The sequence below is a fragment of the Equus przewalskii genome, chromosome 26 (genome assembly GCF_037783145.1).
Source record: "Equus przewalskii isolate Varuska chromosome 26, EquPr2, whole genome shotgun sequence".
Lineage (NCBI taxonomy): Eukaryota > Metazoa > Chordata > Mammalia > Perissodactyla > Equidae > Equus > Equus przewalskii.
The window spans coordinates 33600691-33625751 of record NC_091856.1 but is presented as its reverse complement, the minus strand read 5'-3'; the positions used below and the strand labels follow the sequence as shown (position 1 = coordinate 33625751).

Genomic DNA, 25061 nt, shown 5'->3' with positions numbered 1-25061 from the left:
GGGCGGGTCGTTGTGCGCTCTCCCGGCTCGGCCGATAAGGGGGCGTGGCCCTGGAGCCCGGGCGCCTGCGCCGGGAGCGTCCACGTGCCGCCCCTGCGTTCACGCTGAGAGCCGGCTCGCTCGGTGTCGGTTTCATTCATTGGGCGGCGCCCGCCCGAGCGTTGCACGCTCGTGGTTCGGTTGAGCCTTCACAGCAACCCCAGGATGTAGGTAGTTATTAATAGTTCCCGGTTCAGAGAAGTTAGGAACTTGACAAATATTTACAGGGGCAGCTCTTGAGAGAGGGTGGAGGAAAAGAGGTTCAGAAAGGGCTTGGGGTGGGGCTTGTCCCGATGTCGGAGCAGGGAGGCTGAGAGGGGAGGTTAAAGGGCACCAAAGATCAGCTTTGCTTGCTCCTTTCAAGGTTGTGATTTACAGAGCAAGACCCTGGAAACTGCGCAAAACACTTTAGATGTGATATTTAATCTTCAAGACATCCTAGTCATCTAGGAGTATTGTTGCCATTTAATTGATGAAGTAACTGGAAGCATAGAGAAGTTAAGAAAATTCCCCAGTGCCCGTCAGTCAGAAACTGGTGGAGATAGGCTTAGAATTCAGCTTTTCTGGATATGCTGATTACTATTTTTTTTACACAGTCCTACGTGGAGGTTTTTGTAGTGGAATTATATTATAAATGCTCTAGAACACATTCTTAACTTGGACCCCCTGGGTCAGCTCCATATTCTGCCACTTACTGTTCAGTTTTCAGCAAATTGCTCCTTTGCTCCAAGCCTGCTTCTCATTTCTAAGACAAGGATTGGTGTACTAGGACCTGGCTCATGGGGTTGTGAGGAGCAAATGAAGTTCAGTATTTAACAGAGCCTGGGACACAGGACACGTTCATTCAGTCTATTACTATATTAGCTAGCTCTTCTGAATTTGCTGAGCCCTGGAACCATCCCCAAAATACACCAGTGAAGACACTGATAAGTTTGTCTGTTTTATTTCCAGTCTGTAGAGATGATATCCAGCACCACACACACACACACACACACACACACACACACACACGCATACTGCATCCACCTCAACTTGCCCAACACACTTCCTTTTGAGTTGCAGGGACAAAGCCATACCTGGCAGTCCCCAAGTTGCTGGTTACATCAGTTAGATTTGGTGTTTCAGAAAGAAGACAGCTGAAGTTCTAAAAAGCTGAGCCCTTAGCCAGAGAAGTAAGAGTCCTAGAGCCAATAGCCACAACCTGAAATACACGCAGACCCCCCTTTCCAGGGACCACTCTTGAGATCCTCTCCCTCCAGGGGCTGAGTTCTAAGAAATGGTGAAGGAAATGGTAAGGGTTCCCAGGACACCCCTGTCCAATGAGAGAACTCTCTTTCCTGCTGTTTCCAGAAGCTGGAGACACACTCACTTGCTCTCCTCCCTTAAGGAGTCTTCCTGCAGTCTTGTCAACTGTGGAACCCACTGAAATAAGCCCTCCTTTCTGAGCGGTGGACAGGTACAGACTAGAATGGGTAGTCAAGGAAGGCTTTACCTTGCTTAAAGGTCTCAGAGAGGTGAGGTGGTGGGAAGGGGCGGGGACAGGCAGTTGCTCATGTAAGGATCTCAGGAGAAAAAAACAACCAAGGCAGGGGACGGGGTGGGGTGCAATTTTACATTTAGAGAAAGGAATGTTTTGCTGGGGTTTAAACTTCAATGGAAGCAGCTCCTTAGGCTGAAGATCAGCCAGTCATAGCCAAATAATCTTGCTCCTGAACTGGTTGAGACCAGCAGATTAACCCAACCTGGCCATTTCTCCATCCCCTACCGGCTCCACACCTTCAAGCTGGGCTCTTGATTATGGGTCACTAAGGAGCTTCAGGGAACCCACACTGGTTCCAACAGCCCTTTGCACTTAAGGTTTTGCGAAGGCTTTCCCAAGACTCTAGCCCAGTGCAGGGCCCAGCTGGGCCCCCTAGAATTGCAGTGCAGTCAGCCCATATCCCCCTCTTTCCTAACGTTCATCTCACTCATCATCGTCTAGGTCTGACTTCGCCACGGGACGCTAAATTCCATGAGTCTGTCCATTTCATTACTGGGTTCTTAGCTCTTGGCCCATAGCAGGCACTTAGTAAATATGGTCAATGGATGAGTGCATCTATGTCCTGAGCGGGCAGGATAAGGGACTCCAAAACACAGGTGGGGTCAAGGCTGGGGTCTCTGCTCAGCCAAGATGGGGCTGAGTGTGACACCTTCCTGTGTGAGTTCTGAGACGTAGCTTGGCCGAGAAGCTCTAGGGAAGGCAAAATTGCAAAGGCAGGCCTGGCCCTTTCCCAAACCCTGATGCTGACTCAGAGGCACTGGGAAGGGTGAGTCCTGGCCTGGGCCTTCCCCAGGTATTGACCTGGGAGTGTGCCCCTCCCTGCCCCTTCCCTTGTTTTCCTCCCTGACTGAGGCAGCCGAGAGCAGAGATGAAGCATGGGCAGGGCATCTTCCATGCCAGATTGACCCCTGAGCTTGGGCAAGGCACTTAATCCCTGTGGACCACCAGTTTTCTCAGCTGTGAAATGAGAGGACTGGCTCAGATAACGTACAGGGTGGATCTGGGCTCTAAAACCCTGTGAGTCTATAATAAAGGACACAGTGACCCCAATCCAATCCTCAAGATCAAGGTTTTAGGCAATTTGGAAACAGAGAGATGAGTAAGAGACAGTGGACACAGCACATGTCAGGACAAAGTGGGGGGACTTAAAGCTTATAATAGATGGTCAATAAATATCTGTTGAATGACTGAGTGAATGAAGGAATGAATGAAGGGTGTGAGTACGATGGGAAGGCAAATGAGGGAAGTGCAGTCAGGTTTCAAGCAGATTGGGATCAGAAAGGCAACCTCCTATTTCTGAGCTCTTGGTTTAACAGTGGTGCTAACTCTTTTTGCCATGAGCATTTTAATCCCCATTCTCCTATCCTGTTGCCCCCAGCATCCTTCCTAAAATGTGGGACTAGACTGAGCTGACGCCCTCAAGGCCCCTGACCTCCCCTCTACCTCCGAAGCCCTTTGCTGCCCCAGCAAGGGCTGGCAGGCTGCCCCTCCCTCTGAGTTGCCTGTAAAGGTGTGGCCAGGGGGCAAGCCAGAGGATTCCTTCCTGAACCTTCTTGAAGGGCTCAAGTTGCCAAGCCCCTCTCCTTCTCTCCTCTCACCTCATTGAGGACGAGAAAAAGCGTGGACTGAGGGGGAATCGGCTGGGGAGGGGGCCACCGAGTGGCCACGTTCTGGACAACCCAAGAGGGCTGGAACCACAGAGCTGTCCAAGGAAAGCCTAACGGGGCCCTGCAGCCTTGTCCCTACTCCAGGGTCTCCTCAAAGTGGGCTGAGGTCCTCACCAGGGCCAGGCCAGCAAGCCTGGACTTGGCTCAGAGACCTCCTGGAAGGATGGACAGTGCCGGCTTGCAGCGTGGGGATCACAGGCTTCCAGTCTCCCTGTCCCGGCCCTGCCCCTCTGGTTTTTGGTTTGATATCAGCCCCTCTGCACAGGGAGAGGGGAAGGAGGAGAGAAGAGAGGGAGGGGACCCAAGGCTCAGGATTCCCCAACCCAGAGCTCCTTAAGGCAGATAATTTGTGCTTTACAAAGAGATCACTGATTCTGCCAATGGCCGGCGGGGGAGGGGGGGGGGGGGGGGCGGAGCACAAGGACCAAACAAATAAGACAAATCACAATGAGTCGGGAGGGCAGCGAGGTCAGAAGGAGGAACAGGGATGGGAAGGGTGGGGCAGGTCCAGACAGGGATCCTCAGGGCAGGCTGGCAATGTCTCTCTCTGGAGGGGGGCCGACTGGCTTGGGACTGCTCTCATTGGCTTTTCCTTCAAACATCATGACTCTGGTTTGGAGATGGAGAAAAAACAAAACAAAACAGGATTAAGACCCTTCCCTCATCCAAGAAAAGATCATCCCAGCCCTCCCGTCACAGGCTTCTCAACAGAATGCCCTTGCATCCACCCTCTAGTGGAATCTTCTTGGAATCCCATGAAGGCAGCTATGTGGAAGGAGCTGCTAGTCCCACTTTACAGAGGAGGAAACTGAGGCACAGAGCAGCCGTGTGACTCCTCAGAGCCACACAGGCAGTCCGAGGCAGGAGGGGACTCCAGATCTTTGACTTGTAGGCCACACACCTTCCCCTAACCGCGCTGCCTGGGCCACGGCTCTGCTCAAAGCCCCTTCGGATCTTCACAAACTCCCACTACTCTGAGAGTAGAGTCGAGGGAGTAGAAGATTGGGGCTCAGAGTGTGGCCTCTGGAGGGAAACAGCCTGGATTGGAGTCCCAGCCCCATTACTTCTGAGCTGGGCGACTCAGGCAAGACACCCAACCCCACGGACGCTCAGTGCTTCCATCTGGAAGTGAGGGCACCGGAAGTGCCACATCCTGGAGCTGCTCCAGGCATCAGTGCCCCCCTCCATCTGTAGTCCCTCCTTGGGTGGGCTCTTCCAGTCCCCTGGCTTTAAATCCCATCCAAAGGGTGACAGTCCACCAGCAGCTTGCCTCTGAGCTCCAGATTTGCACATCCAGCTCCCTCCTGGACCTCCCTGTGGATGTCCACATCAACACATCAAAAACTGAGCTCTTAATTCTCACCTTCCCTGCCTGCTCTTCCCGCAAAGCAAACAGCGTCATGACTCACTCAGTTCCTCAGACCCCAGACCTCCTGGTTTTCCTTCACACCCCACGTCTGGGCATTTAGACAAGCCTTCCAGCTCTACCTCCAAAATCACTCCCAATTCCAGTAGCGCCTGCCCCTCCACTGCAGCCTCTCCAGGCCCAGCGGTCTCAGCTCTTACCTGTGCGAGCGCACGAGCCTCCTACAGGCCTCCCTGCTGCCACTGTCACCCCTGACCCAGCCACAGGGAGCCTTTTACAAGTCAGCCCCTGGCTCTGAGTACTCCAATCGCATCCCTCCACATTCATACAAAATGCTAAATCCAACCGTGGCCTACACAGCCCCACGTCACCTGGCCTCTGCCCATCTCTGCAGACTCATCCTTCACTCACTGTGCTCCAGACACACTGGCCCCTGTGCTGGTCCTTGAGCACACAAGCACGATTCTGCCTCAGGGCCTTTGCATTTGCTGTTTCCTCTGCCTGGAATGCTTTTCCCGAGATCTTCACATGGCTCATCTCTTCACATCTCCCTCGCTCAGGGCTCTGATCAAATGTGCCTCCTCAGTGAGATCTTCCCTGCCGGCTATCCCATCCCTCTCTGCTCCTCTTGCCCTTTATTTTTCTTTGTACTACACCAGTGCAATCTAGTGCTTTGGGGTTTTTTGGGTTTTTTGTCTGTTTTCTGCCATTAGGCCGTAAGCTCCATGAGGCCAGCAATTCATGTGTCCCCAAGCACCTAGAATAATTCCTGGAACATGGGTGGTGCTCGGTAAATATTTGCTGAATTAATGAATGACAAATCTAAGAAGTCAATGGGTGAACCAGTGCCTGACACGTGGTAAAAGTCCCCACATCTTAGGTGTCGTTTGAATAGTTTCATCGCTCTCATTGCTGCCACCTGGCCTCTCGGGCGCAGTGTGATCTGATGTTGATGGTTTTCCCACCACATCTCCTGTCCCATCCCACCCTACACTCAAAGCTCTGACCGGCCTGGACTGTGGGCTCATGAGCAAGTTACTCAGCTTCCTTCGGCCTCAACTTCTCCCCTCTTTAAAATGCGACAGGTATATTTTACATTTGTACATTTAGAAAAAAGTTACTCTTCTTTCATAAAAGCCAAGCCAGTGTCCTTCTCGGCTTGGACAGACACCACAAGGCTCTCCACAGAGTTGCTCTGCAGCTCCTCATGGAGAAGGACCTACGGAGTGTGATTTTGGCCACCATACACTAGGAGCCATCAGCCAGTCCTGGGCTAGACTCTTCACGTGTGTTACCTCATTAAGCCTCAGGGCACCACTTCACACGAGATACTTATTGTCCTCTCTATCTTACAGGTGAAGAAACTGAGGCTCAGGGACCTAAGGTCATTTGCCCAGAGTCATTTTGGTAGCAAGTGAGCACATCAAGATTTGAACTCTCCGTCCCTTTAGAGCCAGTTTTTAACTCTGTGTTAGGCTCAAAACAACCCCGCGGGGCAGAAGAGTCACTTTACAAATGAGGAAACTGAAGCTCAGCAAGTTTCGACAGTAGATTTATCATCGTAGTTGTCATCCTCATCGCCACCTACTGAGGGCTGATTCTGACACAGGCTACTTTCACCTGCAAGGTGCGTATTAACGTGGCCATTTGAGAGATAAGGAAATCAGGGTCAGAGAAATTAAGAACCTTGCCCAGCAGGTCGCACAGTGAATGACCTCCTGGCTGGGGACCGGCTGAGGTGCCCGAGCCGGGGGCCTCTCCACACCCAGTGACTGTGCCTTCGGAGGCCCTGGGGGTAGCGGGGAGGGGATGAACTCACAGCTTGAGGACAGCTGACCGCTTCCCCAGCATCATGTTCACAAAGTCTCGGTAGGAGATGGTGTCGCTGACCCCGCCTGTCACCTCTGAGATCATCTTCTTCATCTCCAGGTGGGTCTTGGGGACCCCAAGCTTCTCCATCATCCTTTTTAAAGACATCAGGTCTGCCAGAGGAAACGCAGATCCGTTAAGTGGCGACAAGGCTGAGCGAGGAAGCTGGCAAAGCTCCCCTCTGGCACCCCACCCAGAAGAAGTCCAGCAGGATAGCCCCTCCCTGGAGACCGCAGTCAAAGGCCTTTCTCCTCTAGGGAGAATGAGCCCATCACACCCTCCCTGCTCTTTCCAGAGGCAGTATGGACTAGTGGTTAGGGACATGGGCTTCTACAGAGGGACAGACATGGCTTGGAATCCAGCTCTGCTATGCCTGGCTGTGGGACTTGGGGCAAACTGCTTAACCTCTCTGAAGCCCTATTCTCATCAGTGGTAAAACGGGTTGATGGGATCATCTAGGGGTATGATACATGAGAAGAACCTGCCACAAAGCAGGTGCTTAGTAACGGAGCCGCTATTCTTCACTCCACTGTTGTCATCTCTGCTGCTCCCCCGGGGTTAGGGGTTAGGGGGAGCTGTGTGCCCACTGCTCCAGCGACCCAAGAAGTCACTGCCCAGGGAGGCCGGGTCAGGGAGTCTGCCTGACCCTAGCCTTCGAAAGTCGCTCTCCAGGTGCTGGGGGGCAGCTCTCCCCACCTGCCACTCCCCCGCTGCAGTCCTAAGGCTCCACCTCGCTGGAAGGAAGAGAGTACCAAAAATATCCCGCAGAGCAGGAAGACCAACAAAAGAACAAAATTCAAGAAAAACAAGGGAGGCACCAAAAAGGCACTACACCCTAAGGAGCTGCTGCCTCTGACCTCCCAGCTCCCAAGACCTGAGGCAATTTCCTTCAGATTGTTCCGTGAACAATGGGTCAGCAAAGGATGGCGGAGCGGGGGTAAAGCGGGGGGGGCTGATTTCTGGGGGAGAGGTGCGCCAGCTCACCCGAGAGGCAGGGCAGGGAGGACTGCTGCCAGACCCCTGGGTGCCAGGATGTCCAGGGCATTTCAAAGAAAGCTGGGCAGCATTCTACAGGAAGAAGTGAAAGGTCTTGCCACACGGCTGGCCAGACTCTAAATTGGACTCTAAATCTGGAAGGCAGTTTGGCAAGATGCTTCAAAAGCCTCTGACCCAGAATGTCTCATTCCTGAGATTTACTCTAAAGAAATAATCAGCGACGTGGACAAAGATTCATGCACAGAGATGTTCTTCACAGGATTATCAATAATAGCTAAAACTGGACATCTCTAAATGGGCGATACTAAGGCGTTGGCTGAGTAAATTACAGTCCATCCCACAATGGAATATTATGCAGCCATTAATTACATTTCAAAAGAAAAGTTATTCATATATCAAAATACTCACAAAGTTAAGTTACATATAAAAAGAAAGAAAGTTCTAGAATTGTATAAAGCAGGCTTAGTGATTAGAACGGAGTGGAAGGCTATAACCCAAGACAGTACAGCGGTTATTTCCAGGAGGTGGGGTGCTGGATGAGGTATTTTTGTCTTGTGCTTTGCTGTGTTTTCCAAATACTTTTATGATGAAAATGCATTCATTTGATAATCCAAAAAATGTTTTTCCTACAGAAGACAAGGATCAAAAGATTCAAAAGAGAGAAGAAGGAGAGAGGACGGGGAGGAATGGAAACACTGGTGGCAGTGACAACACTGCAAGTTCAGGGTGAAACGGAGGAGGGAAAACCCATCCCGAAACAAAAGGCTGGGCTCTGGGCCCTGGACCTGCCACTAACCCCCAGGTGCACCAAGCAAGTCGTTTCACCTTTCCGAGCCTCTGTTTCCCCATCTGTAAAATGGGGATAATTCAACAGGCCCTGACTATATCATAGCATTACCGGTAAAGGTCAAGATATGGTCTTAAACATAAGTGCCAGGGGACAGGCGCTTGTCACCCCCAGCACCTGGAGAGCAGGACACAGGCAGGGTCTGTTGGAGGAGGGAATCAACGTTTGAAAGCACCCTGTCAACTGCAGGACAGCATACAAAGCGAAGGACAGGCTTGGGGACAAAGGAAACGCCAGCCCCTAGGCCAGGGCGTCAGCAGCCTGAGCATCTCCAGCCCGGGCAGGGGTGGCGCCCTCTGTCCTGAGTCCCCCGAGCATCTGGGGTGGGAGGCTGAGGAGTGGCAGGGAGGTGGGTGGGGAGGGAAGAAGTGGGGAGAGGAGTTTGGGGGTAGTGGGTCCAGGGGAGAAGGCAGACGGGCTCAAGGCTAGCCCACTGGGGTGGCTGCAGTGTCCTTGTCGCACTCCTGAGAGCGACTCATGTCCCTCACCCACGCAGGTGGGTCGGTGGGGCTCTCTGGACCCTCGAACCCTCTACCCACCGAATACCCTCCTCTCCCAGCCCACTGGAGGCCTCACTCACCAATCTCGCCCTCATTGTTCAGGTCAAACTCCATGTACTTCTCTGCAAATCACAGAGCAAAAACCGGCATTAGCTTGGAAGCAGGGACCCAGTGACCACCTTCCTCACCCTGCTCGGGGATCTTGACATGAGTTCAGTCATCTCAGCCATCGTCTCTGGAGAAAGAGCTCACCCTGCCTGCACCCCTCTCCCACAGGCGCTGTGGAGAAAGGCGCCCAGGGGGCCACTCTGACCCTCTGCCCAAGAGGGCAGCTGCTTGCTCCCAGGTCTCCACCAGCAGGCTGGCTGCATCCAAACTGGCTGCAAAGTGACTAGAATAGATTCCCAGCCGTGGGAAGGGTGGGGTGGGGGCAGGAACTGGTGTGTTTCAGAGTCTCCGGCGATTCCGATGGGCAGCCAGGCGTGGAAACCACTGCTTTAAAGAGTCCTTGTGGTTCTGTACCTTTTGGGGGGTCGTGGGCACCACCGAGAATCTGATGCTCTCCCAGGAGAAACACCTGTGGACCTGCCCTTAACCACAAAGTGGCACATACAGTGTCCAGGGATACACAGAGCCTCCCCCCAAACCTCACCTATAGGCTTTGAGTTAGACTTCCCCGATCAAGGGGTCCAGGGCACGTCCAGCAGTGAGGGAGGACAACACAGAGCAACGCGTTCAGCATCTTCTGACACAGGCAGTGTGTGCAAATAAGGCCTGTGGTCTTGGGCAGGTGGCCCCAGCCACAGAAGAGCAGGGCCCTCAGGGCAGGGTCTATTCTGCACAGAGTGGCCAGCGTGAGAAGGCCAAGGTCCTCCCGGCAGTCTGGGAGCCACCATCGCCTCCGCCCGCTTCGTGAGCGTCTGCGGGAGAGGGGGGCTGCTGGACTGGTCCTCTAGGGATTCTCAGGGCCCCTCCTCATGCCTTCAGGACCCCCAGCCTCTCTAACTGGGCACTGCCACCCCCACAAAGCACCTACTGCCATCTGGCAGGCTCGGCATTTCCTGCACTCTCTTCCCCATCCCCTCCCCACTGGAACACAAGCTGCCCGGGGCAGGGCCCTCTGGTCTGTGTGTTCTCTGCCGTCCCCAGGCCTGGAGCGGGGCCTGGCGCAGTAAACATTCCTGGAGATCAGATGAGTGAATAATCTGAAGACCTCCTCAGTCCCTTGGCTTCCAAGCCAACTTACTATGGTCCTAGCCAGCCCCAAGGAACCCAACCCTACATCCCAAAGAAGACAAGGAGAGTGGACATTAGACCCCGAGACCTCTGCCCCTCCTCCCAGAGCCACCTCTGAAGAGTGACCCCGCCGGTATCCAGAAAGAAGGGAATGGACTGCTCCGAGGCACGGCTCTCTTATGAGCGGCTGGGACAGGGTGCGGGGGACAGGGCTGGGATAGGGTGTCTTGGTTCTGGTTCTTTTTTTTTTTTTTTTAATGTAAAAAGCACCATTGCATAATGGTAAAGAGCAGGGGCTTTGGAGCAAGACTAACATGGGTTCAGGTCCCAACTCTGCCCTAGATGAGCTGTGCAACCTCAAGCAAATGACTCCACCCCTCTGAGCCTGAGTTTCTTCATCTATAAATTAAGATCACACCATCTCCCTCCCGGCTGGATAGGGACGATCCGGGGAGCTCACAAGACAGCATTCAAAGTGCTACCCCCAAGGTCACTGCCAAGAAATGCTTAGCCATCGATGTCCTGTCTAAGGACCACGAAGGCGTAAACCATCTGAGGAGCACCGGGCAGCTCTTTGCCTTGGAGCAGGGAGGAGCCCACGCCGCCAAGACTTGAGTGGGGGCTGTGGCCTAGAGGATGTTCGCTGGGCTCCTCCGGCGTGCCCAGGGCCCCCACATGCTAAGCGTGCCTCTCCCCTCCCGGGTGGGAAAGGTGGGTCTGTCCTGCTCCTCTGTGCACGGCTCCTCTCCTTTTGAGCTGCTGGCTGGGAACCAAGCGCCAGGGCCCGGAACAGAGGGACCTTTATGCCACCCCCTCCCCGCGCGGGCTCCTGGGCCCTGTTTTCTTTTCATCCCGTGCTGCCGGCATTCAATGGGCAGAAACTCTGCCCCCTGCCCCACTGTGGCGACACAAACGTCCATTCTCCGCAGGGGCTCCCGAGGCGCTCCACCGCGGAGGGGGCGAGGCCAGGGCCGCCACAAAGAGTGGATTGTGTGCTGGGGCCCCGGGAGCGAGCAGGGCCTGGGCCGCAGCAGACAGGAGCCAACCTGAGCCCTGCCAGGCGGCCAGGGGGAGGGAGGGCAGGCCGGGGCCTGCAGGCCAGGGCTGAGGGGCCTGGGATGGTGCGGAGAAAGGTGGAAGGGCCTGTGCCCCTGGCCGGGTCCCCCACCTCGCAGCCCGCGGGGAAGAGGGGCATGCTGGATGAACCAGGACGGCAGCCTGGGCCTGTGGGGCAAGGAATCCTGCCTGTGAGGAGCCAGCCCGGCTCTCCGGGGTGGCAGGGCCACCAGCCCTAGCTTACCTTTGAAGGCTGCCAGCTTCTCCGGCAGGTTCTCTTCATCACTGTACTTCTGGTCACAGAGAAACTCCTACAGAGGCGAGAGGACAGTGTTGAGCAAGGGGTCAGCTGGCCACACTCACTGACATGGGGGCCCACTGCCCCGGTGCCTTCTCTACCGCCAGGTGGCCGGGCTCGGCCGGGCAGGGCAGGAGGCACCAGTGTTTGTCCTGGCCCCCCGACAACCCTCAAAGGCAGAGCCGCAGAGTCCACCCTGTGGGGAGGAAGTGTGCTCAGCAGCTCAGGGCAGGGCCCGGAGGGTGTGCTCCAGGAGACTGACCACTTCGGTCAGCCTCTGAATAACCAGTCCAGGCACCCGGGCCTCCTCCCAGGGACCCTGGCTCGGAGGCCGTGAAGCCGTGAGTCCCAAAGACAAGCCTCCTGGTTCCAGCATTACCTTCTTAGGTCTGGGGCCCACCGTATGAATTCCTCTCTGTATCCCTCTCGCTTTATCTGCAAATGGGGATAATTACGGTGGCTGCTTCCCGAGCTTGTGTGAGAAGCCAAGGAGCCTGTACGTATGGCTCCTGGCGTTCAGCACGAGCCCAGTGAACAGCAGCGGTCCTATTAGGAATCTCTGCTCCAGCCAGAAAATGCCCTGCACACTGCTGCAGAGGCCGCTTGCCCTCCCCCTGCGTCCTCTCATCTGAAGGGCCCACTTCCCCTCAGATACTTAGAGAGACTCAAACAGTCCTTTCAGAACCGACTGGGGGGAGGGTCGGAAGGAGATGCCAACAGGCTCCAGAAGGAAGCACTCACCCACAGGCGCTCTTCAGATCTCCCAGGGGCCCAGGAGGCAGCGACTCTTATGCCTCCCATTGTACAGATGCGGAAGCTGAGGCTCACACAGCCAGAGCTTCAACTCAGCTCCGTCTCATTTAGAGCCTGCATCCTTCACCCCGACACTCAAAGAGGAGCAGACGGCAGGCACTCATCCAGCTTTAAAACAAAAAGCTGCCAATTAGGAAGCGCCTGCTACGCCGGGCACAGGGCCAGGTGTCCTCCGTGCCTTGTTGCCAATCTTCAGGCAGCCCTGGAACCTGCATTCAGATGGGGACGCAGAGGGTGCCTTCCCATCCTGGCACCGGGGCCACAAACCCCTTTCCTACTCTGGACCTCGCTTCCCTCATTACTGAACCGACCAGACACGGGTGTCGCTCCTCCGTTCGTTATTCATTCAACAGCTATTGAGGGCCCACAGTGTACAGCGCTCTGTTCTAGGCATCAAGGGAGCACATAAAACCAAGGCCAATAAGATAAGGTCCTTCTTCTAAAATTACAGGAAGTTCACGTTCAAAACTATATTAAACGTTATTTAGGTCAATTACTCAACCTGTTTCTAAATTCTTGCTGTTATTTCCTACTAAGTGATGACCAAGTCTGTACTTACACATCTCCAAGGACAGGGAACTCACTACCTTTCCAGACTGTCATGAAGACCCACAAGAGACTTAAAGGAGAATAGGCGGATGACAAGAACCGAAATGACTACAGAGCACTCAGGGTTTGGGTCTCAGTCACCTCCTTACCAGCTATGAAATGGGCACAAGGGTACCCATTGCTTGGGTACCAGCCCCTCAACGGGGATAACCCACTGAGAGCCTTAGCGGTGGGCCGTCCATCAGGGCTCAGCAGCGAATGGTGCGATGGGGTGTGAGGCAGAATACCGTCCCTTCCAGGGCTCTAGGGCCTCCATGTTGACTCAGGCCCCCGACAAAGAAGGAGAAACCCACCTGCCAAAGTGGCCCCACCTGCTGGGTTGGGGTGCTCCGATTACCCCCTTGCTTTCGGCAGGCATGGTGCTTTCCCATTAAATCTTCACAGCCACTGTTATTCCCATTTCATAGGTGAGAACACAAGGACCAGAGAGGTTAAGTAACGTGTCTGACGTCCCCAGGCACTGAGGACGCACACAGTTGGTTTGGAACCTGAGTCTATCGGACTCCAAGGCCCGTGCCTCCAGCAGCCAGGCTGGGGCAGCCCCAGAGCCCCTGGGGTCCAGCTTGGCCACAGCCTCATGGGGGCCTCATTCCCATGCACTGCGCATGGCCCCGCCTCCACTTAGCTCCCGTAGCCTGGGTGGCCGCCCTCTTCCCGGCCGGCTCTGCCCAGAACTTCCCTTCCTCTTGGCTCCCTCTCAGCTCTTCTCTACTGCTGCCCCCACTCCATTCGCTGACCAAAAGCAGGACAATTAACTCTTGTCCGTGGCCCTGAGCAGACCAGGCACTTCCTGGGGTCACAGATCCCATATCTGTCCAGCTGAGGGACAAACAGGTCAGTGGTTCCCAGACTTTGGGGTAATGCAGAAACATTTCCCCCAAAAAATGGGGAGAGGCACTCATATTGGGCTTGTTATTTTGCCAAGCAAAGACTTTAGACAATTGCCATTGACTGCTGCCATGAGTTTAGAAGAGGATATTTCGTAAAAGTGGGAAGTTCACAGTCTCAGAATTTTTAAACAGAATCCATCTAGCCTACGTTCAACTCACCACATTCTCCCTCCCCCTCACTTCGCCACTTTAGGAACTGGAAAGGCTTCGTGGGGAGTCAGGGAGCACAGGCTGAGCCCAACATCTGGGAACCTCTGGGGAGAAACCTGGGGGCCCTCTCAGCTCCTCTGTCTGCTTGACCAGAAATCCTGCACCAGCCCCAAGCCAGCCTGTAATATGTACCGACCCCTCTGGGTTCCAGACAGACTGGGTTCAAGGCGTAGCACATGGTCCCTGGTCTTGGAGACAAATAGCACACACAGGAACACAGAACAACCAGCCAGCAATTCAGAGCAAGGACAACAGCAGGTACCAGGAATGGTTAATGCCGATGCCCTTTCCCTGGACCCGGCCCTGGGCCAGGCTCTCAGCAGGTGCAGTGGCCCTTGGGGGCCAGGATTGCTGACTCGTCACTGATGAAGCCAGTTTCTCCTTAGTATTCATCACCATCTAACATGCTATTTTACATGTGTCCCCCCTACCCACCCCTGCCACCAGAGGGGGCGCCTCGGCCACCCTGGCCTCCGTCCCATGCCTCCCCCAGGCCAGGCTTGCTCCCACCTGGGAACCTTTGCTCTTGCTGTGCCCGCTGCCTGGAGTGCACATATCTGCACGTCCCCCCTCACCTCCTTCAAGCCTTTGCTCCACTGTCACCTTCTCATGAGGCCAAGCCCGCCGCAGCCCCCTGCTTCCATTTCCAGTGCACCTCTCTTCCCGTGCATCTCCTTTCATCAGGGGAGGATCACCTCCTAACACAATTCACAGCGTAAGAGCTTACGGAGGGTGTTGTCCACTGTGCGTCTCCCCCTGTCAGAACGCAGGTGCACAGAGTAGGTGCTCCATAAACAGCTGCAGGAGGAGTGAATGGACTGAGACTCAGAGAGGATGAACGACTTGCTCAAGTCAGCACAGTGGCCGAGCTGGGATTAAGCCCCGCAACGGAGGCCGCTCGGGTTCCCCGCCGGCACAGAGCTGAGGAGCAGAAGTGCCCCAAGGAAGTGGGGTTGGAAGGATGCCAGCAGGAGGCAGGCCCTTGGCCACAGGTTCTGGGACGATGTGTTTGCTGTCTTGTGCCCCACGGATGCCTGGCACCCAGCAGTGCCCAGCATATAGTAGACGCTCAATAAAAATCTGCTGAACCAATGGAGAAGCCCACCATTCAGCCCAGAATGACTTTCTCCACCCACCCCTGAAACGGTCAGGCAGCTTTACAAAAGTCTGCACGTGTGTGGCAGAGACTGGAGAGGATTTAGAGATTGGAATCATATTTTTTCCTTAGAGCCAAAAATGACAAATGCTTGAGCCACAGAGTGACCAGGGGTGGGAGAAGCAGCTGACCCGTCCATGCGTGGGTCGGCAGCCCTCTGTGACCCTGGGCTTAGGGCAGCTGTGTGGACGCTGCCTTAGGCAGGGGGCCACAGAGGCAGGCGGGCAGGCGGCAGGAACAGGAGCTCCACCGGCTGGGCTGCCAGCTCCCACCCCACCTCCGGGCTTTGGATTCGGTTCCCGCTCAGGCACAGCCCACAGCTTCCTCCCTCCGGGCGTCCTTCCCCCACAGCCTTGCCCAGTCTCGGGGCACAGTCATGGCCAGTGGGCAGGTACCCTGTCTGTCCAGACTCTAAGACACCCGGCTGTCCTGACTCTGGGTCTCCAGGAGGAGATGGAGATAGAAGCCACCCCAGATGTTTGGGAAAAAGCAGAACAAAAAGAGGGCGAGCTGGAGCCAGAAAGCCTGGGTTTGAACCACTTAGTTGCTGTGTGAAAATTACTTCATTTCTCTGTGCCTCGTTTTCCTCATCTACAGGAAGGATAAAAAGACCTTGTCTGCCTCGTAGGTTTGTCCTGAGCGTTACAGTATGTAAGCAAATACATGTAAAGTGCTTACCCAGTGCCTGGCACTCAGTAAATGTTAACGTTAGCTGTTGTTATCTGCTAACATTTACATCTGTACAATCCACTCCTAACCCCCACGGCTCATCATCCAGACCATGACTGAGTGTTAAATAGATTAGGAAGGAGATCCGTTCCCCCTGGGCTTAGGCTGCTTATGATTTCTTTTTCCCCTTTCTGGGTATCCCCATTCAACAGATGGGACAACTGAGGCCCAGCGAGGTTGCTCAACTTGCTCGAGATCACGAAGTTTTCACAATTCAAGGTCTGCCTCCCTTCACCATCCCAGCTCCTTCCCTGCCCCCATCAAGGAGAAGGTGGCCTGGCCACAGGTTTCTGGGCAAAGAAAGTCAATACTGGGAGTTACCTTTCTTCTTGGGCAGCTACAGAAGGAGGTTATTCCAGAGGCCAGGGAACCACTCTATAGCCCTCTAGGTGGATAGGGGTGGGGTGGATGGTTTCCTCTAGCCCCATCCCCCTCTCCCCCTCCAACCCACTGTCCCAAAAGACAAGTTTTTCCAGCTGCAGAAACTGTTGCGGTGCCTCCAGGTATGAGGGGCCAGGGGGCCCCTGGGCTCTGAGAGTGACTACTGATCTGTGAGGGGCAAGTCTGCAGGCCTCGGCGGCCTGGTCAGTCCCTGGCAAAGCGCCAGGAATACAAGCGGGTAGGAGCCTGGGATCCAAAACAGAGTGTGAGCCAGGTGGTCACTCCGAAAGGCAGAGCGTCCGGGGGCAAGGCTGGGACAGTGGCAGAGTTGTTCAAGCGGTCGCCCAGCCACGGAACCCAGAAAGGGCTCCTCAGAGCATCCAGCTCGTCCTCTTCGTGCAAAAGCGGGAGAAACTGAGGCCCCAGAAGGAAAAGGTCTTGCCTAGAGCCACAGTGATCAGAAGCCCCACATAAACTTCCTGAGTGCGCATGTGCCGGGCCGAGGGGTGGGGAGGCAGGTTAAACTGAGTTGCCTGGGTTCAAATCCCAGCTCCAGAGCTTATTGGCTCTGTGGCCCTGGACAACTTGCTTTACCACTCTGGCCTCAGTTTCCTCATCTGCAAAATGGGGTCATCATGATAGATCCTCCTCATTGGGTTGGTGTAAGTGTTAAATGAGCTGACAGCATCGAAAGAGCCTGGCTCCTCGTATAGTTATGAAGTCTTATCAGTTACCGGGATGAGTTTGGATCACCCAAACTCAAGCCACACCAAGAGACAACTGTGAGCAGGGGAAGGGCAGAGAAGAGACTTTCCTTGTCCCACATTGCGCCACAAAGTCCTCCTGGGGAGCCATGACCCTCTGGCCATCCCTCCTCAAGGGCAAGCTTTGCTTTGTCCTTGGACACCTGGCTGACCTCGCAGTGACGGGCCATCCACACGGAACAGAGGGCTCCCATCTCAGGCCCCGGGGACAGCGCCCGCATGCAGCCGCACCTGCTCACTACTGTCTCTCTGGGTCACCTACAACCTTGGATGCACATCAGAGAGGCAGAACCGCACCCCTGCCCCCAACCCCTGGGAGCCCCGTCCAAATGCTCATGCCTGGAAGGGGGCATTTCCAAAACCAGCAGAGCTTGGCAGCACCTGCTGTGTCCGGGCCTCCGGAACCCTGCCACCTGCCTGCCCACACCACCCCCGACTTAACTCTCTTTCTGGGCTGGTACCTCTAGCACCTGCTCCCGGATGCTTGCTCCTGGCCCTCCAGGCTCGTCTTTATGTATTAGCTGCAGCAGAATTTTGGGGCGGGCGGATATCACCATCTTGGAGGCCATCCAAGGGGCTGGCAGCCGAAGCCCTGGGCGAAAACCCCAAGGACAGGAGGCGCCATGCCTGGCTGTGAGGCCCCTGACGCAGCCCACAGGCTCTTAAAGGGCCAGGACCAGGCCACAGATGCCCAGTCTGGTGCCTGGCGTGTAGCAGGAGCCTGTAATGTGCACCCAGAAGGACAGCAGGCTCACATTCCCCACGGTAGCTCTGGGGCCTCATCTGGACACCGCGTCCTCGCCAATAGACGGGGCAGCTGAAGAAAAACACCCTCCCAACTACACGAATGAAGCAGACCCTGCAGAAATTCCATCTCCAGCTTCCTGTGACATGGCCACTCTGAGGTCGTGACCAGCTGGACCTGTGGGGACACTGAATCCTCAGAGGCTCACGTGGCTGCTTATCACCATCTCCCTTATAATATATTAAGAAAGAGCAAGAGAGACGGGTGCCCAGCAATGCTAGCTGGGCACATTCACCTAGCAAGGACATGGTGGCACTGCCAGTACACAGGAAAAGAGACGTACCTGCAAAGTGCCTGGGTCAGGTCTCAGAGGTCCTCCATTGCCAGCAGAGGGGCCTGGGCAGAGATGCCCAGCCAGCCAAGTCCAGCTCTTTCCACTAGGGATGGCACGTGGGTTCTGAAATAACCATTAGGCATCTAAATGCTACAGGGAATCCTGAGTGCCCTTCATTCGACCCAGGAAGGCTGGGGGTGGCGGGACAGAAGCCAGAGATCCTTATCCACATAAGCAAGAGAGGCCTGTGTCACAGCTAGGCTGCAGCTGCCTGGTGGACAGAGGCCAGGGCAGGCCACAGCCAGTGTCTGGAGTCGGAATTCCGGCCCTGCCACTTCCTGGCCGGGTGACCTTGGGCAGGTGACTTCACCCGGCTGAGCCTCTATTTCCTCATCTCTAAAATGGGAGGTCTAGTGACCTTGTCCCATGGGTGTGTTTATAGATTCTCCTTGCACGTCTAGAGTCTATCTCGTTGAGCATTCCACCGAGTGGAGTCAGGGAGATGACGCACGTCAGGCGCTGGGCACCAAGCAGAGGCGAGACTCATGTTATTTTGTTAAAGATCCCGGCCTCTGGCTGGCTCTCGCCGTCCTCTGGGCTCCTCCTGCTCCGTCCCTAAGGGTGCTGTGGGGGCACCCACCCAACCCCTCTGCTTCTCTCTGTCCCTGTGGGAAACTGGAGAGAATCTGTCCCGTTGCCATATAAGGCTGGGCATGGCTGGTCTGGGGTCACCTTCCATGCCATCAGGGCTCAGGGAATGTCAGCTATGTGGGGGGAGTAGGAGGCGCCCGCTGGTATTGCCCGCTCCAGTAGCGCAGAGAACGCACCACGCAGGCACATACGTGCACGCAGGCACACAGCATGGAGGCGGGGGCAGGCACCCATGGAGGAGACCCAGTCGAGCTCAGGGTTGAGAGAACAGGCTGGGCTCAGGTTGTGGCTGTTTAAACCCAGGCAACTTACTCAACCCCTCGGAGTCTCATTTTCTGTAAAATAGGAACAGACGCTCACAGGATTAGAGGGAGCATACAATGAGATGATGCCCGAAGCATGCCTGGCATGCTGCCCGGCACATGCCAAGTGCTCAGAAAACGATAGGAGAACTAGAGAGAAACCCCAAAAAAGTGCATTTCCATACAGCTCCCCCAGGACCTCCAGGTCCACCCAAGTCTCCTATTTTTACTCGTAAATCCCTTATCATAATAATCGCTGAGACTGAGCTCCCTGCTACCCTCTGGAAGCCGGCCCGCCCCAGGGCGGGAGAAAGGCCCCAAACAGAATTGGGGTGTTGGCCCAGAGAAGCTCCCAGAGCTGCCAGCCAGGCTGGGCTCTGCCCCGGGCAGCAGCCCCAGCGGGACCCAAGCACACACGGTGAGCGAGTCATGAAGCCCCGTCCTTCAGGCCTTCTGCTTTCACAGGGCCACCAGGAGCTGCACAGTCCACTCCCCAAGGAGCCCTGCTCCAGTGGGGCAGTGAAGCTGCCCGCCAAAAGAAAGCAGTCTGGGCTGCCAACACGGTTCTCTCTAGAATCCGCCCACCCCAGGGAACTTCCACTGCAGCCATGACCATGGTCACGGGGGAAACAGAGTCAGACCCTCAAACAGAGCGACTCCCTCAGAGTCTGCAAGGAGCGCCTATCTGCTCATCTCCACTGATTGTTGTTGGGACTCCGAGCAGACCACGGGTCACTGCTCCCATTTCACGCAGGGGGAGACGAAGGCCTGCCAGATGAAGGGGTCCGGCCCAGGCTGAGCAGCCAGCATGGGCCACGCCTATCTCAGACCTTGCCCCTGGGTTTCCACTCCCTGAACCTTTAAGCCACAAACAAGGCAACGATAACAATCATGACAGCAGCTCTCTGCGCTTTCCGTATAGAATAGATTATCTCTCTGAAAAACCACAACAGCCCCACCATCATTATCTCAAGTGGCTTGCCCAACCAAGGTCACAGAGTCTAATGACTCTAAACTACGGTGGGGCCACTTCGATCTGCTGCTTTGGGAAGCAGCTCAAGCTTCTGGTTTGATCCTGGAGCCTGCTTCCTCCAGGGGCCCAGAGCCTGGGTCCCAGCAGGCCCTACAGTAGCCTGGGCTGTCATGGTGGGTCTCAGAATAGCATCTGGGCAGGGAAAGGACGCTAGACTGCAAGCTCGGCCACTGGCTTCTGTGTGGCCTTGGCCAGCTGCGCTGGGCGCTGGGGTCCCTACGTGGTTAGACACTCTCTCTCCTTGCTCCCCTTCCCCTGTCCCAGCGCTGTCCAGATCAGCCCGAGAGCCACAGCCCAGTCCCAGTCTGAGCAAGCCAATCTGCCTCCCCAAACAACCCTGTAGCCTCCCCCGCCCGCATCCCAAGGGCGGGGTTGGCGTGGAAAGTCCCACACACTCTCAGCTCCTCTGGCTCGTCCAACTAAAGTCCCCTCTCCCCCATCTCCAGCTGTCTCTGGCTCCGGGTCCTCCAGGCTATGGGTGGATTCAGCCAGCTTGGGACCTGCCTGGCCCAGAGGGCTGTGTGAGGTCAGGGATCCAGGCTCCTGTCCAGAGGCAGGACTGCCAAGACCAAGGTGGGGCTGGTTGCAGAGCGAGCTGGGAGGGAGCCCCGCAGCCTGGACCCCTGAGAGCCCCAGCCTGACATCCAGGCTCCCTTTCAGCTGTGCTCAAGATGGCACCAAGAGGCAGGGTGAGGATGGCAATGAGGGGGCCAGAGTTTACCTGGAGGGACCCTGGGTTCCCCAGAGCCCTCCATGGGATTCCTGCAGCTGGTGGAATGAAAGCTGACGGGCTGCCTAGTTCTAGTCAGTCCAAATCAAGGAACATCAAGACTGCATGCCTCTGGAGAGAGGAAACACTACAACCGAGTCGCAGCCTCTGGACTCACCTCCATACGGCCTGCACCGGGACCCTGCTGACCCCCTCCAGTTTCCTACTCCAGGACTCTGAGCTGGGTTCAGACCTCTGGTGCCCAGCGGCCCGAGGGAACTGGCAGGGGGAACGCCCAGCCTCGTTTCAGGTGGCCTGCCTCTGCAAGCAGGTAGGAAGACACCTGGGAGAAGTCTTTCTCAGGAAACAATTCCAGTACCATCCATGGAGGCCTTCCCTGGTGCCAGGAGCCGGGCCAAACACACTACAGGCCTTCCCTCATTGGGCCCTGGCGGCGACCCTGGCTCCATGTGAGACGAGGTACCTGCTGAAGACCACAGAGCCCGCACACGATGGAGGCCAGATCTGAGCCGGTGTCTGGCAAAACCGTAAAGCCACTGGCTGCCTCTGAGCTTTGGCCAATCCAGGCAGGCCCTGACACTTTTCCTTATCTTCGAGAATCTACATGGTCATTAAGCTAAGTTCGTGGAGCTCCCACTGCTTGCCTGGCAGCAGCGGGAAGGATTTCTTTATAGAAATCCACTAGGACCAGGAAGAAAAGCACCCAGTCTCCAAGAAACCGTTCATAAAGTTAGAGGGAAAAATAAATGTGCGAGTGGGGGTGGGGCAGGCAAGAGGGCAGCATGTTCTCTGGTAGAGAGAGCACTGGCCTGCGAGTCTGAAGCCTGTGACTCTAACAGCAGCCCGACCCGTTCCTGCTGTGCCATCTCGGGGCAGCCACCTCGCCTCTCTGCGCCTCCCTTTCCTCCCCACGCTGTAAAAACAGGGACTGCTTGGAGACCTCGGGGGTCCCTCCCAGCGCCAACTCCCTTCGCCTGGTCCCAAGAGAGCTTCCGGGGAGTCCGGGCCCGGCTGGCATCGGAGCTCCTGGGCGGGCTCTACCTCCGTAGTCTAAGAGTAACAACTTGCAACCCGAGACGCCGGGACCAGGGGGGTGGAAGGGGTGGAGGCGGACCTACCTGGAGTTGGAGGCACAGGGACAGGGGCAGAGGGAGGAAATTGGGGGAAGCCCGGGAGAAGGAGAGGAAGAGGAGTTGATTTTGCAGCAGGCACAGCCTCGCAGACTGTGGGTCTTTGAGGACTTCGAGGGCGAGCGACTCGCAGGCTGCCCTCGGCGGCGAGGCTGGCAAAGCGAAGGTGGCGGCGCGCGCTTACCCGGTTGATCTCGGCCAGCCTCCTCTCCTGCCGGGCTTTGAGCATGCCGAACGCCTTCCCTCCTGCAGGAGACAAAGAGGAGGCCCGGGAAGCGGGGGTCTCCTCGGGCCGTGCGTCCCCGAGCGCGCGCCCGCCTCCCGCGCGGCGCAAACCCCGCCGTCCGCCCCGTGCGCACAGGTGGCGGGCGGGGGACAGCCGGCGAGGGCGGAGGGCGGGGGGCGGGACAAGGGCGCGGGACAGCGGGGGCACAGCGGCGCCTACCTTGGAACCTGTTGCTGAGCGCGACCGACATGGTGAGCGCGGGGTTCCCGCCGGGTCCGGGCTTCGCGGCCGCAGAGAGGGATGAGGAAGACGGGCAGGCGTCTGGTCCGAGCTCCGGCGGCGTGTGGCGGCGGGACCGCGGGGTGGAGGGAAGGCGCGGGCCGCAGGACACACCCCTCCCTCCCTCCACCTCCCGGCCCGCCTCCCCACCCCTCCCCTCCCCGCCGCCCTGCCGCGAGCGTCAAAGCCGCTATTATGCGGGCCTCCGGGCCGCCCCGGCCCCTCTGCTGGAGGATGCGGAAAATGCACTCGGCGCGGGGGCCGCCCCAGCACCTCCCTGCGTGCTCCTCCCGGGACCTCGACAAGTCCCTGCCCCGCTCCGGGCCGCGGTTTCCCCATAAATCAAACCGGGACGGCCTTAGTTCGCACTTCATGGGGTGGCTGTAAGGATCACGCGTGGGGCGGAGCGACAGGAGTAAGCGCTCACCCAGCCGAGGCTGCTGCGCTCCTACCGCCCTTTGCCGAGCGCGCACTCTTACAAGGGAGGCTGCCTTTCCAACCTTTATTTTGAACTCTCGAAAAGAAAATGCAAAAACTTAGAAGATGCATAATGACAAAGTGCCGCTAGGACATGGGTGACGCTTTAAATCAATTCGAATGAATCAGTGTTTTGTTAATGAAGTCTATTTCTAGAGCGCTCCCAGCGGGCCAGGCAGGCACTTTGCCAGACCGGTTCAGGATAGTTTGTAAAGTCATTTAATTCTCAAAACTCTCGGAAATAGGACTCAGCATTCTCATTTTACAGAAAACTCAGGAAGGTGAAGTCTGGAGTACAAGTCTGCTGTGGGGCTCAGGGTGCAGGAGCTGAGGACTTGTAACAGTCTCGTGTCCAAATTAGGACATTTCTGAGCGAAAGGTGACAATCCTAATAATTATGCTGGAGCAACAGGCATGGATGGGGACTGTCCTGGGCAAACAGCAAACCTGGTCACCAGTAATGTCCCCCCTCCCCCCCGCCCCCACACACGCAGAATATGTCCTTGGGAATTGGAGCCAGAAAGTCTGCTTCCCACAGCCTTGCCTCCATCTTGACCCCTACAATTGGGACTCTGGTACCAGCTGGTCATCTTTTTTTCTGTAATTGCCCTGGGGAGGGAAGTGGCCAGGTGTCCCAAGGGAGGGGGCTGGACAGAATGAGACAGCTCAAGGTGGGCTAATGCCAGCGCAGCAGTTAGGGGGACAGGCCCACCTCCTCAGCACAGCCGGTGCCTGCTTCCCCTAGGTTACATTCATATGCTCTTCCACCCCTAGAGTTCGGATCTAGCCAAGCTGTGTGACCTCAGGCAAGGCACTTGACCCGTCTGAGCCTCAGTCTCCTGATCTGCAGAATGGAGGAAACGAGCACCTCTCACCCAGCAGGGGCTGTTAGAACTTTATTACTTGCAGGGAGTTTAAGCCGGTAGGAAAAGCTTGGAGGGGAGAAGGGTTTAGCAGTTACAATCCTTGGTTGATGGAAGATGTTCCCCCTGGGAAGGGAGCTGACTTAGAACAGGGCCCTCATAGTGCACCTCCTGGTCCAGGTTCTGTTGGCCTGTGGCCCTGGCCAGCTGGGCTGGGTGGCCCCGGTCAGCCGTTCCACAGGGCAGGGCCACCGCACCTTCCACTGCTCAGCAGCTGGGCTGCATTGCCAGCCAGATGTTCACCAGCTGCTGCATTCCACCCAGCCTCAGCCCCACCTCTGGGCCACAGTGGCTCTGCACACCCCAGGCATGAGCGGACTGCATGAGTCACGGGACGTCGGGCCTGAAGTACGTCACCGTGGGATGGAGATGAAGCCTGTCCTCCACCCGTCGGGGATGCAGGGACTGGGCTTTGCTGAGCCCCACAGCTCGAGCAGACAACGTTTGCATGCCAAGAGCAGGCATCAGAATGGCTGTGTGCGCTGTGCGCTCTGGTCAGCAGAGAAACTAGGCGGAGGGGAGTGGGGGAGGGCAGCCTGGGGGCATCAGACCCGTCCCAGAGCCCAGAGGTCTTCCAAGGACCCCGCCTCCTTGGCACCACTTACACCAGACACCAATCATCAAGCTCACTGGAGAGCCCCAGCCTGCAGTTCTGGCCTCCCCACCCTATGTCCTCCCCTCCAAATCTACCAGGGCCATTGACTTGCACCACGTCTCTCTGTCTCTCTCTCTCCCACACACACACACACACACACACACAAACACACACGCCACCTTAGTTTTCAGGTTCTCTGCGGAGAAATGCACCTCCTCTCCAGATGCTCTCCTCCAGCAGGTTTGCAGGAGGCACAGCCCAGCCCTCATTATATGGCCTTGAACCCAGAGACCCTCATTACTCTTAACAGTAGGGGACCTGGCCTGAGCTGGGTCTACCTCTCCTGGGAAGATGGGGCCAGGACAGTTTCCAGCTTGTCTCCGCCAAGCGTTTGACCTGATGACAGGTAAACTCAGGGCCATGGTGGGGCAGTGGATGCAGGCTGGGCATCCTCTTCCATAAAGCACAGGAAAAGCAAAGAAAGCTATTTTGCAGAGAGAAAAGACTGAAGCAAACAGGCAGGGAGAAGCAGAGGCTGAGGCCAAGAGGAGAGGCAGGAGGGAGAGGGAAGAGGAGCCCCCGGCCCCGGGCTCTCCGAGCTGGGTAGCCCTTCCCACCCAGGGTTCCAGGAGACCCTCCCAGGGCCTCCCTTTTCTGTTTAAACCAACTT

The 25061-nt window shown here is 56.4% G+C and overlaps 1 protein-coding gene and 1 long non-coding RNA gene across 4 annotated transcripts; one reads left to right on the top strand and one right to left on the bottom strand.

Moving 5' to 3' along the window:
• Nucleotides 1-97: 97 nt before the first annotated feature.
• Nucleotides 98-8279, top strand: LOC139079598 (uncharacterized). The gene is made up of 3 exons (XR_011533341.1): nt 98-206; nt 5968-6239; nt 8110-8279. It is a non-coding gene; the product is annotated as an uncharacterized lncRNA (long non-coding RNA).
• AIF1L (allograft inflammatory factor 1 like) lies at nt 967-22614 on the bottom strand. 3 transcript variants are annotated; one of them, XM_070595254.1, is made up of 7 exons: nt 22337-22547; nt 22076-22137; nt 18055-18168; nt 11361-11427; nt 8905-8946; nt 6432-6594; nt 967-3855 (listed from the first exon to the last, which is right to left on the bottom strand). In XM_070595254.1, exons 1-7 carry the CDS (start codon nt 22365-22367, stop codon nt 3768-3770), a joined length of 567 nt encoding a protein of 188 aa, XP_070451355.1. In that variant the 5' UTR covers nt 22368-22547; the 3' UTR covers nt 967-3767. The 3 variants fall into 3 exon arrangements, with proteins under 3 accessions (XP_070451355.1, XP_070451357.1, XP_070451356.1); XM_070595256.1 differs by having other exon boundaries at nt 12156-18168; nt 22337-22358; XM_070595255.1 differs by lacking the exon at nt 18055-18168 and having other exon boundaries at nt 22337-22614.
• Between the last annotated feature and the right edge of the window lie 2447 nt (nt 22615-25061).